This window comes from Lytechinus variegatus, chromosome 3, assembly GCF_018143015.1.
Source record: "Lytechinus variegatus isolate NC3 chromosome 3, Lvar_3.0, whole genome shotgun sequence".
In the NCBI taxonomy this organism is placed as follows: domain Eukaryota; kingdom Metazoa; phylum Echinodermata; class Echinoidea; order Temnopleuroida; family Toxopneustidae; genus Lytechinus; species Lytechinus variegatus.
The window spans coordinates 52,487,512-52,506,469 of record NC_054742.1 but is presented as its reverse complement, the minus strand read 5'-3'; the positions used below and the strand labels follow the sequence as shown (position 1 = coordinate 52,506,469).

Here is an 18,958-nt window from a genome sequence, read left to right as displayed (position 1 = left end):
ACAACCAGAAAGGGGGGGGGGTAAATGCATTATTGCTTGTTTCTTATGATGTTTGTTTTTATGAGAAGTAGATTAAACTAATCACAAGATCAACCACACACTCTTTGATAATATGGACACACCACAATTTTTTTTTGCCAGTGATCTATTTCTCAAGGTTAAAAATAAGGTTGTAGGTGATCTTGGTAAAATGTCAATAAAAGGACTATAGATTTAATACTCAAATCTGTGTTTTGCTCACTGCACCTTTGATACTTTTTAATATTTTATCAGTGCTACTTCAAGCACTGAAATTATTCATAAAAAAATTTGCTGTTGCAATAACTAAGGATAAAATAAATTCTTACCATAGTTCAGTGAATTTCTACTAATTTGCTATTGGCCCACTTAACACAGAGAGAATGAATAACTGTTGATACATGTATACATATTTACATATTTTCGTCAACATGACGCAATCCACTTTCAAGGACAACTATGGTAAATACTGAAATTCTTGCATTCACTGGTGAAGGCTTTTTCATCAGTGAAAACAACTGACAATGCTTTTTCATCAGTGAAAACAACTGACAAGCATTAACAAGATGATTTGAGAAATGTTTCCAATGTATGTACCTTCATAATTTGGACTTAAAGGACAATATTAAACAGTTGAACTACATGTAGATTCTTCATTTTCTTTCTTCATCCTGTTGGATTGAATAAGTGGAACTTATCTGGGTTTTATCGCTTTCTTTCTTTCTTTGATATATAGAACATTGTCTGAAATCAGAACTCAATATTTCATCCATTGCAAAAGCAATATCATCAATCCTTTGATGTTTGAAGTCACATTGGTTCATTATCTTCAATACATCATGCAGCCCTATTAAGAATTAAGAGGACAGGTCTATTTGAGTATTAGCGAGAGATGAAGTTCCAAGGACTGCTATTATAAGGTGGTTTTAGACCGCCTCGAAGTTTGTCATTTCCAGGTATTTTCTGATCGGGAAATTCACCTCGATCAGAAAATACCAGGTAATTTTGGCAGTGTGACAGCAAATTACAGGAACTTCTAGCCAAGCGTGTAGTTGGGCACGGGCACAACGGGAGGCTGCTGAGCTAGCGATTTTGAATCTCACGCCTTGCTTGCTTATGAGACCATAATGCGCATGATAGTAACTTCAAGAACTTATCCCAAAGGGTATGTTTCAGGGCAGTTTGAATGCGAGAATAATAGAATATTAAAAAAATTTCTTGTAATCAGAGATTCTTGTGATTGAGGGCTTCAAGGGCGGTTTGAAACCACCTATATAGGACCTCATAGGCACATCACGAAGAGGTTTACGGAATCATTATCAAAGAGTCTTCAGGGAGAGATTGATGGACTCATTACACTACAGATCATAGAGGGATTCATAGGCATCTTCACCAAGAAGTTTGATTTTCTTACATGCCTTCAACATGGCAGACACAGTAGCTTTTTTCCCCTGACTGCACTTCCACTTGTAGAGCATTTCAAAGATCTGCTGCTGGGTGTTGTATCTATTGTTCTCTTTGCACTGATAGATGACAGCTCTGCTCATGCCAAGGTTGAGGGCCAGCATTTCCCAGTGTTCCCCGAGTTCTTGGGCGAGATCTAACAGATCTGGATCATTCAGAACCTTGTTGGGGTGTCTAGGCTGACGGCCAATATCAGCACCACGTAAGGGTAAGATCCCTATGTGGACCTTCACATCTTGACTCACTGCACTGATCATATCCGGATCACTTGGCGGCATGCTAATAGAGTCAATACCCTCTGAAAAGTAAGAAGAAAATGGGACAAATCAATGAATGGGTAATAAGATGCTTAAGACATACCATGGAGCTACTAATGGAGTAGCTCCATGGACATACACTGTACATGTATGTATCTAAGTGCTTTCCAAATTCACTACTTCCCCGGTCACCAGATTCAATCAGTCATTCCTGCACATAATGTATGCATATCCTCCACTCCATGGGGAGTATTTAAATGATGCAATGTGCTCATAATCCTAAACAAGCTACAATATTCTTTACGTCCTATCAAGCGCCTATTTAGCAACTGGGTGTAGAGGGAGAAGGTGTAGATCGACGCCTTGCCAAAGGATGCTTGGCTGCAGTGGGATTTGAACAAACGGCACTCTAGTTACAATGCGAGAGTCAGAACAATCTAACGTTTACACAAAGTTTGTACTAATTGGGGCCCTAATAAGCCAACAAAGTAGGCGTATACTGAAAAGCATTTTCAGTATATCTATTTTCATTACATATAGTAATTGTTCCCGTGGAACATGTCATTTAAAAGAATTAAAATGAATTTGGCCATTCCAAAACTACAGCTCAAAGAAGACTTCTATTGCATACCAGATAAATCTTCCAAGCTTCACACATTTTGTAATTATTCAACCAACTGCTTCACATTCTTAGAGAAAGGTCATGACCAATACACACTGTTAGTTTTATATGACTGATGGTTCTTGATCTACATGTTAGACTCAGAAACTGAAAAATCAGAAAAAAAAACTTACCTGGACTTGCTGGCCTTTCATTTTCGATTTCTTCTTGACGCTGTTGTGCTATCACGTCTTCACATTTCTTCAAGACCTCATAAAGATGTTGGCTTCCTTCTATTCTTGCAATGGCGTTCGAAAGAGAGACGTATGCTCCATCCCCTCTCATTGGTAGGAGGTCCAGCAGGGATGCTACTTTGTCCCTTCTTATTCCCTTGGCACCGATTCTCTCAACATCATTTCTCGTTAAAGCTTCATCACTCAACAAATATGGTAATATATCATCGCAATCAAGATCATTTAAAAGGTCAGGACCAGCCTTATCCAGAACTCTTCGGTGAAATTGGGTCATACTCATAGACATTGTGCTCTAGTATCTGTGACAATGATAATATGACAAAGAAAAAAAATATGTTCATAATCTATCAATTCAAAATGGCTTTATACATAGGCTAATGGCTTAATACACATAGGCTTATGGTTTCACAAGGTGTTGATAAAATGAAACTCCCTGCATTCGCAAGCACCTTGTAGGCTAAATGGGAGGTTCTCCTGCAAGGACCAAAAGTAAGAAGACTTGATCTGATCACAGACAGAGAAGGACTATAACACCGCAAGTGTTTAATACATCCTGACCATCCCCCTTTTTATGGTTCTTTGGTGGTAAAAATGCTATCTAGCATGGCCATTTTATCTTTAATAAAAAAACCTTTATACAGAACTACATGTATGTATTTGAGACATCCATGTACATAATATACTCTCATTGATGAAGTATACATATGTATATTAGCAGGCTGAGGATTCCTGCTAATATATACAACACATAGCTACATTAACTGCATTCATGCATACCAAAAACATGCATGCATTTAACGTCTTCTACCTGACTGGCATGTTTTTTAACCAACACATGCAGATCAAATTACATTCCCTTTTACATCCTAGTTACTGGGTATCTATTCAAGTCAAAACATCGTGCTGAGGATATAGCATGCAAATCAACATCTTTTCTAGTCATTCTAGAGCTATTCATTTTCTCAATATTTATTCATTATTAAGAAGACAATTGGACTATTAACACTTTATAGGCAAGTTATAATATTTCAACACAAAAATGCCAACTTTTAGTCTTTTACACTTTCAAATTAAAGTTTTTTTAAGATTTCATTAGAATCCAAGGTTGTGTTGTGACAGTCATTTAATCTCGAAATGAATAGTTGACATTACAGCATAATCAATGGCCTTATCATTAAATGCTAATATCAAAGTATTGGTTCGTTCAGAAAAATAGCATAACAGTATGAGTGCAATTTTCCATCGGCAGAATTATATTTCAAATGTAAGATAAGTGTATAAATTAATCCTGGGAGTTAGTTCCTGAAATACAGTTTTGTAACTGCCATAGGTTTATTCCAGGGAAGTGTTACAGAACACTTCCATGTTTATTCTTATGTGACAGATTTAGTCTTTAGAATTGACTGTCAGTGTATGTTGCCTATGGTTTGGAATTATGTCAAGCAACTCATAGGGAAAATTCTGGTTTGATGTAACATTATTGTTGCAATTCAGTTTTAGTCACGAAACTACATGTACATGTATGCATGGGTGGAAATTGGATACATATTATTGAATTACATCCAAACGGGTCATGTCACACTTTTTGATATTTAATTTAACACAGACACCTGTACATTTTAACCATGCAGCTTGCAGGGCACAGGCCTACATGTAGCTGCCTATAGGCCTAAAGTAGATTATGATGATGAAAATTTCACATTTAACTATCATGTAAAGTCTATTGCTAGGAGTTCACCTACATGTAAAGTTTGACTAATCCAGGTTTCAGGATACAGTATTGTTATAAAATAAAAATGCCTACCGGTACATAAATTTCTGATTTCATGTTCTGAAACTGAAAGTTTGAAACTGATGTACATGTATAGATCTATTTAGCTTATACATCTATACTTTAATTTCTTAGTTTCAGATAATTTACAGTTGAGTTCATTTTCAATAGATTCTTTTTTACCATAATGGTTGAAAATAGTGCTTTGTTGGAGTCTTGAAACTGAAGTGAAGCCACTCACTGAGTCACTGACACTGACTGACTCAGAGAAGTGTAATTGTCATGTCACAAAAACAGTGAGTGGGACTCAGTGAATGCTGTTAAACCCTTTGCACGCTGATGTTGCAATTTTGCACATTCGTACAATTAATTTCAACAATTATAATAATTATTTTTCTCCCTTAACTTACATGTATTAAAATAGCTATTAAAGAAACCCAATGCGTTTAAGCCCAGGAGAGCCCTGCATACATCCAGGTCCAGCTCTAATAAATGGCATTAGTTTTTGGACAACATCTTGATCTAGGCCTACATAATAATTATCAGTATCAATGGTTCAAAATGAAAATTCTTGCGCTTGATTATGGTACAAAAATAACATCATGGAAACAATAGTCAATTATCCCCCCCCCAAAAAAAAAAAATAAATAATAATAATAATATTATAATTCAGCATGCAAAGAGTTATGAAGAAAAGATGAGAAGCTGAAGAACAGTAGTAAAGATCGAGGAGAAGAGGGCAATAAGAGTGGGCTGAAGGACTGGGGGATAAGAAGAGTTAGATCGAGGGTGCTGTATATATGTAAGTATAACAGGAAACAACTCACTGTGGGATCAGACGGACGTAGACACGAAACCAGCGCAAGCGTCAGGAGCTCACTCACTCAAACCGACCTCGCCCCAGTGGCTCGGGGAGCCTGTACGGTACCGTACGGTACGGTAAAAAACAGCAGTCGAGCAACGTCTCTTCAACTCGAGTTCCTAAATGATTTGGTCCTTTCTACATGCTTTTAGTGAAACTATGGCACATATTTAGTTCCACAATTGATTAATTTATAAAATCTTAATGAGAATGAGTGAATTCACGCAGTCATCACCGTACAAAAACTGAAAAAGGGAAGAAAATCCTAGCAAGTCGATCTATGATGCGATGTAACCATACCAGTAAACGTAAGCGCAAAGCAAACATACAGATTATGAAAAAGGGGATTCCCATTAACCTCATTGCGTCATCGTATTTTTGGTCATATTTTGTTGTTGATGTTTTCGTTAAATTTTTTTTGCGGAAAGGGGTGGGGGGGGGGGGCTGGTCGATGTGCTTTTAGAAGAATTATCTAGGCGATCGCTTCTTGGAGATTTGACCTTAAAAAAGTTAAAGGTCAAGTCCATCCCAGAAAAGTGTTGTCTGTTGATTTGAATGAATAGAGAAAAATCAAACATTTTCAAAAAACCTGCAAATTAAGTCTTCCAATCATGATGATCTTATTTTATTCACTCGTCTTCCTCCTATGTTTTCCCTTCTTTTTCCTCCCCTCTTTTCGCTTCTTTTTCTTTTTCCCCCTTTTTTATTTATTTTTTTGCTCCTCCAATAGGGGGAGGGGGCCCGGACCCTATTCGCCTATATGAAAACCGTCCAAAAAAATGTAAATTTCTGACTTTTTAAAATACTTTTGCCCCCCCCCCCAATCAGGAACATGCTGGATCGATGCACCTGATCACTAACAGGGTGTGTATATCTATTAAACAAAACTAATTGTTTCATACCCCCCCCCTTTTTTTTTTCTTTTTCTCTTTTTTTTTTCTTTCACACTTTGCGCTGCAAATTGGTCGGCTCCTTCACCCTGTGCAGTGGATCCGATTTATAGGCCTGGGGGGTGTTTCACAAAGATTTAAGTATGACTTAGGTCGCACTTAAATGTCGACGCGTACATTATATGCAACCCGCAATCTTATTGATCAATACGCAGTAGTGCGCGTCCTCTTGGCATGATCTGGCCAATGCTGTCATGCCTTTTATACTGCGTGCAACAAGACATTTAAGTGCGACTCTAATACTTAAATCTTTGTGAAACACCCCCAGGCATGGTTTAACCAATCGGATAGTGCTCAAGGTCTCCCCAGAACATAATTTTCAAAGGCCTATTACAGAGTAAAAAAATTATATAACGCTGTTTACTATGAACTTACAGTAATTGTTTAAACAGTTTAAACAAGTGTTTTAACCTTAAGCAACAAAGCTAAATTTTCAATATATAATCTTCAATAAATCAAACATGATTGTTTAAACGGTCAAACAAATACTGTAGGGTTCATAGAGTAAACAGCGTTTTTGTATACCCATATGGCCATGCGTGAAACAAATATCGTCAGGAATACTTTTTATAATGACCCTCGACCCCCCCCCCCACGCACACATTAGGCCTATATTACTGCCATGTGTCAATATTGTTTGGGGGTTACCGTCATAAAAACCATACATCAAATTAATAATGAAATATGATAGTTTACAGGATAATATGAAACAGAAAATAACAGAAATGCTAGTCGGGTCTGGTATATACCTTTATATATTATATAAATGCTCAAATACAAAATATTTGTTTTGTTGAAAAAAATAAAATTAATATACATGTACACTTTGTATGCTCACATAATTACAGACATAACGATACAAATAAAATTTATATTATTGGTAAGAGTGGATTGACGACTATGAATACAAATGTACATGTAATTTGCGCGCCATTAATTAATTAATTCATTCATTCACTCATTCAATAGAATGAAATTTTTAGTAAAATATTAAGCATCATGTTTATGTCAATATCTACGCCCATTTTCAATTTTTACTACAACTTACAAATAGGGTATTGCCTCTTCACTATCTGAATACCCGATAATGTCCAAAATGCTTATAAAAGGATTGCCAGATCGCTTGTCTTTCGACCATTCTTAATATTGCAGCTGAATATACAAATTGTCTGAGCTTCTGAGGGGATTATTAAAGGGATGGTCCGGGCTGAAAATATTTATATCTAAATAAATTTAGTAAAATTCGTAAAAAAAAATCATCAAAATCGGATAACAAATAACAAAGTTATTGAATGTTTAAGTTTATCAATATTTTGTGAAAACAGTTATATTCATATATGCAAACCGTCATGAACATTCATTAGGTTGGCTGATGATGTCACATCCCCACTTTCTTTTTTTATGTTATTACATGAAATCATAAATCTTTCATTTTTTCATACATGACTTGTGTAAATGATGTGTCTCCATTATGATGAAATAAGTTGCGGCACTAATGCACTTAATCAGTTGTCAATCCAATTGTTTCAGTTCTTGGTAGAAAATTTTTGAATGAACCTAATTTCATATAATAAAATACATAAGAACAAGTGGGGATATGCCACCAGCTCTAGGTGACCAGATTTCACAAAATGAAATACGGGACAATCGACAAACATATTTCAAAAAAGAAGGCCACACACAGCGTTAGACTTGTGAAATAAAATATAATTCCAATATAAATATTGGAAGGGAGGTTGAACGAAAGAATGAAGGAGAGAAAGAAAATAGATGAATTGAGAAGGAAAGAAAATGAAGGAAAAAAATGAAAAAAAAATAAAAAGAAAAAGTTAGAATAAAAGAAGGATGAAAGAAAGGATAAAAGAGATTAAAAAAGGTTTCCATCATTCTTTGAAATGAAGAAAGAAAGAAAGGAAGAAAGATGAATAAATGTGTGAAAGACAAAATAAAGGAGAGAATTAAAGGGAAACGGTAAAGGAGGAAGAAAGAAAGAATGAAGGAAAGAAATATGTTTCCTTCATTCTTTGGAAGAAAGAAGAAAAACAGGAAGGGAGAGAGGGAGGAAGGGAAAGAAAGAAAGAATAAGGGAAAAGAATAAGAAGGAAAAAATGAAATAAAGAAAAGAAGAAGAGAGGGAGGGAAGAAGAATGAAGGGAGGAGAGAACGAAATAAGAGAAAATAATGAAAGGAGAGATGGAACGAAAAGAAACAGGAGAGGAAGGGAAAAGGAAGCCAAGGAAATTTTAAGGAAAGAAAGAATGAAGAAAATAAAAACTGGAAATTTTGATAAAGAAGGAAAGTACGAGAAAGAAGGAAATAAAGTAAAATAAACAGAGAGAGAGAGAGAGAAATGCTCAGGATAAAGAGATGGAAATAAAGATAGATGGAACAAAAAAGGACAAGCAGGAAGGAAAGGGTAGAAAAGAAAGAGGAAAAAATTTCAAACTTCATGCAAACAAAAAAATCAAATTATCTAACAAAAATCATGTTATTTTTTTAAATGTATTTAAAAAAAATTAAAAAGTAAAATATTTTAGAAATTAATGAAATTTCAAAGTGAAACATATTGACAACTTAAAAATTAGATGAAACATCGCGGCATTGTACACACCAAGACTCAAAACGAAAGCTGAAACAACTAGATCTAGTTAGGAAAAATCGATAATTTGTTTGTCCGATTACATCTCCAAAATCAAACTGAGAATCTATAACATAATTATTAGAATTTCCCGCCGAATTTGTGATTATTTTGGTTTGAAAAATTGTTTATCAAGTGAGATTGTTTGCACTATTGAGAATTTGCTCCTATCCTACATGCCTATCTAGTAGCCTGCCACACACAGGCAGGAGGCCAGTCGAGGCCACTTCGCTTGCAATGTAATGGGTTAGCAAGAAAATCACCGCAGAACTTGCAAAATTTACAGTTATCGATTTAATTGTTGTCTCTGCTTCGTCATCTGTTGGTTAATTATTTAATAAAAATTCCTCACTTTTGAATGTATAAACCAGGCGCGGATCCATGGGGGGGCCGAGGGGGCCTTGGCCCCCCCTTCGGCTAAAAAAAAGAGAGAGAGGGAAAGAAAGAGAAAAAAAGGGGAAGAGGGGAAAGAAAAGAAGAAAAAGAAGAAGGGAAGAAAAAAGAGAGGAAGGGGGGAAAGAAAAAAGGAAAAGAGAGAGAGGAGAGGGGGAAAGAAGAGGGGAAAAGAGAGAGGGAGAGGGGAAGGAAGAGGGGAAAAAGAGAGAGGAGAGGGGGAAAGAAAAGAAGAAAAAGGGAAGAGGGGGAAGGAAGGGAAGGAAAAGAGAGAGGAAAAGGGGAAAGAAAGAGAAGGAAAAAGAGAAGGAAAGGAAAAGGAAAAAAAAGAGAGAGAGGGGAAGAGGGGAAAGGAAGAGAAGAAAAGAGAGAGAGGAAAAAGAGGAAAGAAAAGGAGGAAGAGAAGAAAAGAAAGGGGGAGGGAGAGGGAGGAAAAAAGAGAAGAAAAAAGAGAGGGGAAAGAAAAGAAGAAGGGAAAGAAAAGAGAGAGAAGAGGGGAAAGAAAGAGAAAAAAAGAAGAGGGGGAAGGAAGAGAAGAAAAAGGGAGGGAGAGGGAGAAGAAAAAAGAGGAAAAGGGGGGAAGAGAGAGGAAAGGAGAAAAAAGGAAAAAGAGGAAGAGGGTGAAAAGAGAGAGGAAGAGGGGAGGAAAAGGAGAAAGAGGAAGAGGGAAGAAAGAAGAGAAGAAAAAAGAAAGAGAGAAAGGGGAAAGAAGAGAAGAAAAGGTGAGAGGAAGAGGGGAAGGACGAGAAGAAAAAAAAGAGGAAGAGGAGGAAAGAAAATGTTTGAACCAAAAGGGCGCTGAAATGATGTTCGAAGGAATGTCAAAATGCTGTTCGAACTGGGGGCAGAATTGATGTTTGAACTGGGGGGGGGGGGGCAACTGATGTTCGACGTAGGGGCGCCAAATTGATGTTGGAACTAGGAGCGCCATATTGATAATCGAGCTAGGGGAGGGCCAAATGGTATTCGAACTAGGGGCGCCAAATTGATGTTGGATCTACATGTAGGGGCGCTGAATTGATATTCGAACTAGGAGGGCGCCGAAATGATGTTCGAAGGGATGTTAAAATGAGGTTCGAACTGGGGGCCGAATTGATGTTCGAACGGGGGGGGGGGGGCCGAAGTGATGATCGACCTACATGTAGGGGCGCCGAATTGATATTCGAACTAGGAGGGCGCCGAAATGATGTTCGAAGGGATGTTAAAATGATTTTCGAACTGGGGGCGCCAAATTAATACTCGAACTGGGGAGGGGGGCGCCACTTGATACTCAAACTAGGGGCGGGCGCCGAATTGATGTTCCCAACTAGGGGGGCGCAAAATTGATACTCGAGCTAGGGGGGATGATATTCGAACTAGGGAAGGCAAATTGAGTTCGAAGGGATGCCGAAATGATGTTCGAACTGGGGGCCGAATTTATGTTCGAACGGGGGGGGGGCGAATTGATGATCAACCTACATGTAGGGGCGCCAAATTGATGTTGGACCTACATGTAGGGGCGCCGAATTCATATTCGAACTAGGAGGGCGCCGAAATGATGTTCGAAGTGGGGGCGCCAAATTCATACTCGAACTAGGGAGGGGGGCCGAATCGATGTTCGAGGTAGGGGGCGCCAAATTGATACTCAAACTAGGGGGCGCCGAATTGATGTTCAAACTAGGGGGCGCAAAATTGATACTCGAGCTAGGGGGGCGAAATAATATTCGAACTAGGAAAGGCAAATTGAGTTCGAAGGAATGCCAAAATGATGTTCGAACTGGGGGCCGAATATTGTTCGAACGGGGGGGGGGGGGGGGGGGTAATTGATGATCGACCTACATGTAGGGGCGCCGAACTGATATTCGAACTAGGAGGGCGCCGAAATGATGTTCGAAGTGGGGGCGCTACATTGATACTCGAACTATAGGGAGGGGGGCCGAATCGATTTTCGGGGTAGGGGGCGCCAAATTGATACTCAAACTAGGGGGCGCCGAATCGATGTTCAAACTTGGGGGCGCAAAATTGATACTCTAGCTAGGGAGGCGAAATGATATTCGAACTAGGGAAGGCAAATTGAGTTCGAAGGGATGCTAAAATGATGTTCGAACTGGGGGCCGAATTGATGTTCGAACGGGGGGGGGGGGCAAATTGATGATCGACCTACATGTAGGGGGCGCCGAACTCATATTCGAACTGCCGCCTTGTTGTTGGCTCATTGTTCCATATATTGAAAGTTTGAAATTCCTTGGCCTTGAGGTGTTTAGGCCTTGGGTTTCCATGCCTTGGCCTTGGGGATTAAAGCCTTGGTCTTGGGTATTAAAGCCTTGGCCTTGGAGGTTTGAGCCTTGACTTACAACACTGATGAATATATTGACAGATATTATTTACAGAAATTTTGAAGTTTACTTGCACACACTAAGAAATAAATGTTCAGAATTGAACCCCGAAAGGTTGATGCAAAATCAGCACCCTATGGGTTCAAAAATTGAACCCCTGATTTGGGGTTCAAAAGTTGAACCCTGCGGTTGGGGTTCATTTTTGCACCCTGCGGGTTCAAAATTGCACCCCTAGGGGTTCAATTTGAAATTTAGGGGTGCAGTTTTGAACCCCAACCGCAGTGTTCAATTTTTAAACATAATTCTAGCAGGGCCTACTCTGATGAGAATTTAAACGAAATTGAAAGCATCAAATGGTTAAAATAGAAATCGATCGAGTTTCCCGCTCGCATTCATTATTTTTTAAAGTGATATTACATTATTCATGAACACATCATTTTAAAACCATTATTCAATTGCCTCTTCTTCATGCATAGGCGGATCCAGGTGGGGACCCGAGGGGCCCGGACCCCCCTATGGGTAGAGCAAAAAAAGGTGGGAAAGAAAGAAAAAGGAAGGAAAAGAAAAGAGAAAAAAGGAAAGGAGGAAGACGAATTCATAAAATAAGATGAGAGGAAGACTTGGACAAAATATTTCATGTCACTATATAAAATTTTCGCTCGCGCTTAGCGCTCGCATTGCCTGTTAAGTGATCCACATATCTTGTTCAACACGGAGCTTAAATATCAAGTTTGGAAGTCAGTATACAAAACATATTTCTCCTTGGAAATCGAACTTTCATTAATTTTTTTGATTTATATATTGATTTTTAAAAAGTGCTCTGTAAAAATGTCAGTTTTATGGTCTGAATATTAACATTTTCCAATTGCGCTGCGCGTTCGCGAATTGTGATGTATCAGGTACCTATTAATTTTCATGTATTCCATAAAGCATTCAAAATATCCCTTTTCAGGTCTGATTGTCAAAACGCATCAGCTAGCGCTGCTATGCTTGCATTTTGATTGGCGGGTTATGTATGTCTCAATATTGATTGTATAACAAACTACTTAAAATCCCCTTTTCATGACAGTTTATCAAAAAAAATTTCGGCTCGCGATTTGCGCTCGCATTAATGGTTAAAATATATCAACTAATTAATGATGCATCCTATTCATAAATAAAAAGGTGCTTGAAATGTTCAGTGTTCAGGCAATAATATCATCAGATTCCGCGCCCTCATTATGCATTAATACTAATATATCAATTTGATAATTAAATTGTCACTTTTGTGTTATCTCGCGCTTAGCAAGATGAATAGGAAGATATATAGTCATCATATTCATATGATAACATATCCTAAGGATGTCAAGGTCCTATGTCTCAAAATTAAAGTAATAATGAAACATATCAGCTCTTTATCAAGTGTGATTTATATCCACCTTACAAGTTTCCTACAAAGTGTTTGAAATATCAGATCGGAATATCAAATATTTTAAGCTCGCGCTTCGCGCTCGCTTTTATTTTCATGATAAAAGATTGTTTAGAATGCCTAGATTCTAGGTCTAAATCTGAAACACGCGCGCGCATTTTCATTCAGTTATCCAGTTTCAGATCACAATATCAAAAAATTCTGCTCGCCCTTTGTGCTCGTATTATTAATGTAGGAAGATCCCCTTTCTCATCCCTTTCATGATTTACAAAACATGAATAGAGTATCCCGTTCAAGGTCGAAATCTCGACTTTTTTTACGTTCGCGCTTCGCGCTCGCATAATTTGATTGTGAAATATGTCATGTCTTCATGGCTAAATGCAAGCAGTCCTTAAAAGGCACTTTTCGATCAGTTTTTTATGTAGAAATGTCAAAAAAATTCAGCTCGCGCTTCGCGCTCGCATTATTTGATTGATGAAATATGTCACGTCTTCATGGCTAAATGCAAGCAGTCCTTAAAAGGCACTTTTCGATCAGTTCAAAACGTATATAAACATTTTCTGCTCGCGCTTTGCGCTCGCATTATTACTGTAGGAAGATCCCCTCTTTTTCATGATTTAGGAAACATGAATAGAGTGTCCCGTTCTAGGTCTAAAACTAGAATTTTTCCGCTCGTACTTCACGCTCGCATCAATTGTTTAGTTATATCTATCTTGTTCATGATTACAAAAACTGATTAAAGTTTTCCATTCTTTATGTAGAAATGTCAAAAATTTTCAGCTCTCGCTTCGCGCTCGTATTATTTGATTGTGAAATATGTCATGTCTTCATGGCTAAATGTAAGCAGTCCTTAAAAGGCACTTTTCGATCAGTTCAAAACGTGTACAAACATTTTCTGCTCGCGCTTTGCGCTCGCATTATTAATGTAGGAAGATCCCCTCTTTTTCATGATTTAGGAAACATAAATAGAGTGTCCCGTTCTTGGTCTAAATCTAGAATTTTTCCGCTCGCACTTTCGCGCTCGCATCAATTGATTTGATTTATTGTTTTCTTCTGCATGACTGCATCCATAACATTCGCATAATACATTTTTCACAACATATTATGTTTATTATGTTGTGAAAAATGTATTTTTCACAACATATTTGTTAGCATTTTTGGCATGAATCATAAATAAAGAGTACTAAAAAATAATTCCAGACAAAAATAATTAACTATATGATATTCACAATTTGCAGGAGGATTGTCATCATAAGCAGACTGCTTGAAAAAATGACAATCCCAAACTTATACTAATTGAATTAATACATACATTTATAAAGCAGAATTGGCATATATTTTCAAATACGAAACATGAATTCATGCAATATTATAGTATGAAGATGAAGACGGTGATATGATGATGTTGATGATGATGATGATGATTATGATGATGATGAAGGCCATGGAGATGATGGTGGTCATGATGAAGATATTGGTAATGACTAAATCGAAGGAGGAATAAATTCACGATAATAAGGATACGACACAGAAATTTTACTTCAAATATTCTGATAATAACATAGATTTAACGTTTGCCTTAAATGAGTGAAGAGACGAAGATTGTTTTACAGACTCTGCTGGTAGAGAGTTCCACAAATCTGGACCATGGTGTCTTATGGATCTCTGCGCAATAAGCAGTTTTGGGTTGATTAAATGGAAATTTGAAGAGTTACGGGTAGGGTATGAATCAATAGATGTATTCAGAGAATAAAAATTGTGGAATGAAGGTAGGTGGGAGCATGTTATTTACGTACTTAAACATAAGTAGTAAACTTTGATGTTAGTCTTTACTGTTAGTGTCTTTAGTTTAGGAATAATGGATTTGTTTGTGAATTATATTTGGGTTTCATACAAATTCGAATTTTTTTTCTGTAATTAAGTAAATTGTATTCAAGTTTTCCATTCTTTATGTAGAAATGTCAACAATTTTCAGTTCGCGCTTCGCGCTCGCATTATTAATTGATGAAATATGTAATGTCTTCATGGCTAAATGCAAGCAGTCCTTAAAAGGCACTTTTCGATCAGCTCAAAACGTATGCAAACATTTTCTGCTCGCGCTTTGCGCTCGCATTAGTAATGTAGGAAGATCCCCTCTTTTTCATGATTTAGGAAACATGAATAGAGTGTCCCGTTCTAGGTCTAAATCTAAAATTTTTCCGCTCGCACTTTGCGCTAGCATAAAATTGTTTAGTTATACTGTATAGCTATCCTGTTCATGATTACAAAAACTGATTAAATTTTTCCATTCTTTATGTAGAAATGTCAAAAAAATTTCAGCTCGCGCTTCGCGCTCGCATTATTTGATTGATAAAATATGTCATGTCTTCATGGCTAAATGCAAGCAGTCCTTAAAAGGCACTTTTCGATCAGTTCAAAACGTATGCAAACATTTTCTGCTCGCGCTTTGCGCTCGCATTAGTAATGTAGGAAGATCCCCTCTTTTTCATGATTTAGGAAACATGAATAGAGTGTCCCGTTCTAGGTCTAAATCTAAAATTTTTCCGCTCGCACTTTGCGCTCGCATAAAATTGTTTAGTTATACTGTATAGCTATCCTGTTCATGATTACAAAAACTGATTAAATTTTTCCATTCTTTATGTAGAACTGTCAAAAAATTTCAGCTCGCGCTTCGCGCTCGCATTATTTGATTGATGAAATATGTCATGTCTTCATGGCTAAATGCAAGCAGTCCTTAAAAGGCACTTTTCGATCAGTTAAAACGTATACAAACATTTTCTGTTTGCGCTTTGCGCTCGCATTATTGATGTAGGAAGATCCCCTCTGTTTCATGATTTAGGAAACATGAATAGAGTGTCCCGTTCTAGGTCTAAATCTAAAAATTTTCCGCTCGCACTTTGCGCTCGCATAAAATTGTTTAGTTATACTGTATAGCTATCCTGTTCATGATTACAAAAACTGATTAAAGTTTTCCATTCTTTATGTAGAAATGTCAAAATTTTTCAGCTCGCGCTTCGCGCTCGCATTATTTGATTGTTGAAATATATAACGTCTTCATGGCTAACTGTATGCAATCTTTAACAGCACTGTTAGGCCTAGCTTTCCGATCAGTTCAAAACGTTTATCAAAAATTTCTACTCGCGCTTCGCGTTCGCAGTAATTATTGCAGGCACATCTTTTTTCAGAATGTTCAAATTTTAAGAAAAAATAAATACAATTTCAAAAAAAATTGCTCGCGCTTCGCGCAGGCATTATAAAATAAGGATTATGATAGTATACATTTATGTTGATTTAAAGAATAAAGCTAAGAAGTGACTTATAGGACTACCCCCTTCAAAGAAACAAACGAAAACAAAAACATCTTCGAGCGGCCGATCGGGGAAAATATGGCTGAAAAAAAATCAGAAGGCTGGATCCGCCCCTGATTCATGTGCCTATGAAATAAGATAATTTAACATGCATTTAAGGCACATATGATTGCCTGGGAGAGGGAGGGGCCGCCATTTTTCCGAAAAGTACACAGGGGCGCCAAAATCAGGTCGAATTTGGGCCCCCCTCCCTACGAAATCCTGGATCCGCGCCTGGTATCACCTACATCATGTTCAATATTCTGAAATACGGGACAAACAGGCGTCCCGGGAAGGATTTGTCGGGATCGACGCCGGGACAAAGGAGAAAAATACGGGACAATCCGGGAAATACGGGACGTCTGGTCACCCTGTATGCCACATCAACCCACCTAATGAAATAAATGAATATACCTAGAACTGTTTCCAACGGAATAATGCAAAACTTTAAAATTCGATAACTGTTATTTGTTATCCGATTTTTATCAAATTTACAGCATTTAGTTCTGTGAATTTTATTGTATTTATTGAGATAGATATTTCCAGCCTGCATGGACCATCCCTTCAAGTTCACGCCGGAGTTTTAGGCCTACTTTGACTGCAAATGACAAGTATTATTGAATCGGATGCATTTCTTTCGAAAAATTCCCTTTATAACATTGGATGACCTATTGACTCCTTCCTCCAACGGCATGCATTTACGCATTATACAGTGCGTCCCAGAAAAAACGAAACCGAGATTTAGCGATCATTTATCATTACTTAATCATAAATAAAATAGACAAATGACCTACCAATTTAAAGCTTAGAATCTCCTCTTTCATCTGATATTACTTAGGTTATTTCTTATTTACGCATGAGTGAGCAAAAACAATTTGAAGAAAGGATACCAAAAATTCATTTGGCGGGGGGTATCTGGGTTTCAAAGAGAAAACCACATTTCTGAAAAGTTCAATATCTGCTCTTTAATTTGGTACCTTAATTACAGAAAATGGTCAAGAAATAAAAAAGTTCTGGTCATTTGAAATAAGGCTTGTATTTCCATAATTTCATGAGATAAACGTGTTTTCACCGGTTTCCTACAGAAGCTTCCGCATGGTGAACAAAAGATTTAATGCGTGGCTGATCGTCAACAAAACGGAGTGTCGAGTGAGTTTGAAAGCCAGCCTGGCGAACCTCTTCATTTTATGAAATTATTGAAATTCAAGCCTTATTTTAAATGACCAGAACTTTTTTATTTCTTGACCATTTTCTGTAATTTAGGTACCAAATTAAAGAGCAGATATTGAACTTTTCAGAAATGTGGTTTTCTCTTTGAAACCCAGATACCCCCCGCCAAATGAATTTTTGGTATCCTTTCTTCAAATTGTTTTTGCTCACTCATGCGTAAATAAGAAATAACCTAAGTAATATCAGATGAAAGAGGAGATTCTAAGCTTTAAATTGGTAGGTCATTTGTCTATTCTATTTATAATTAAGTTATGATAAATGATCGTTAAATCTCGGTTTCGTTTATTCTGGGACGCACTGTATTGCATTCAATCATTTTTCCTATAGAGAGAGGTCATTGCCCCTTTCCTGCTGCTCTTGATCCCGTCTTGACCCACCTTTGGCATTTTACTTTTCGTTCTCCCTTTAAAGGACAAGTCCACCCCACCAAAAACTTGATTTGAAAAAAAGAGAAAAATTCAACAAGCATATAGCACTGAAAATTTCATCAAAATCGGATGTAAAATAAGAAAGTTGTGACATTTTAAAGTTTCGCTTCAATTGACAAAACAGTAATTATTATGCACATCTTGGTCGGTATGCAAATGAGGGAACTGATGACATCACTCACTCACTATTTCTTTTGTATTTTATTATATGAAATATGAAATATTTTGATTTTCTTGTCATTGTCATGTGAAATGAAGCTTCATTCCTCCTTGAACACGTGGAATTCCATTATTTTAACATTTTGTGGTTCAGGCAAGGAGGTCCTAATCGTCAAATTCATAAAAATTGAAATATTGTATAATTCAAACAATAAAAAACAAAAGAAATAGGGAGTGAGTGACATCATTGACTCTCTCATTTGGATGTAATACTGGCTCGTTAATATATTTATTTTGTTAAAAATAAGCGAAACTTTGAAATGTCATAACTTTCTTATTTTACATATCAATTTGTTGTGTACAAAAAACGCTCCTTTTATAAGGCATAGAAATGGGACGTTTATCGCACAGTCACTAATACGCGCCGCTGTCTTCGCATCGTGCAGGCAGTCTACGTGTATAGTGGCGGGCTGCTACATTGCGGTGCAGGGGTGTTCAACTTACATATCGTGAGCGCACTCAGCTGCGTGTTTTCACTTCTTCTCCTTTCTCTCCTTTTCTTGTCATTTTTCCTCGCATTACTTGTTTTCATAAATTTCCCTCTCACTTTCCTTGTTTTCTCACTCCCTTCAGTTTTGTAACTCTTCTTGATCACTTGCATTCATTGGCACACCCCCCGGTCAAAAATGGTACGGTCCTATCCAACATACACTCAAGTCGTCGCTGTACGAATAAATGAAAACGTGCAAAATTCTTCACGCGCTGCGTTGCCTAGCTATGCGTGTTTACTGTGTACACACAATGCCATCGGCTGAACCCGCCAAACTATAGTGACCAATTATTGCAAAAGCTTTTGCAAATGT

The 18,958-nt window shown here is 37.3% G+C and overlaps 1 protein-coding gene across 1 annotated transcript; it reads right to left on the bottom strand.

The window, feature by feature from the left end:
* Nucleotides 1–1,022: 1,022 nt before the first annotated feature.
* On the bottom strand, nt 1,023–5,535 carry LOC121411326 (death domain-containing protein CRADD-like). The gene is made up of 3 exons (XM_041603992.1): nt 5,193–5,535; nt 2,535–2,893; nt 1,023–1,780 (listed from the first exon to the last, which is right to left on the bottom strand). The coding sequence occupies exons 2-3, from the start codon at nt 2,878–2,880 to the stop codon at nt 1,377–1,379; spliced, it is 750 nt and encodes a 249-aa protein (XP_041459926.1). The 5' UTR covers nt 2,881–2,893; nt 5,193–5,535; the 3' UTR covers nt 1,023–1,376.
* Between the last annotated feature and the right edge of the window lie 13,423 nt (nt 5,536–18,958).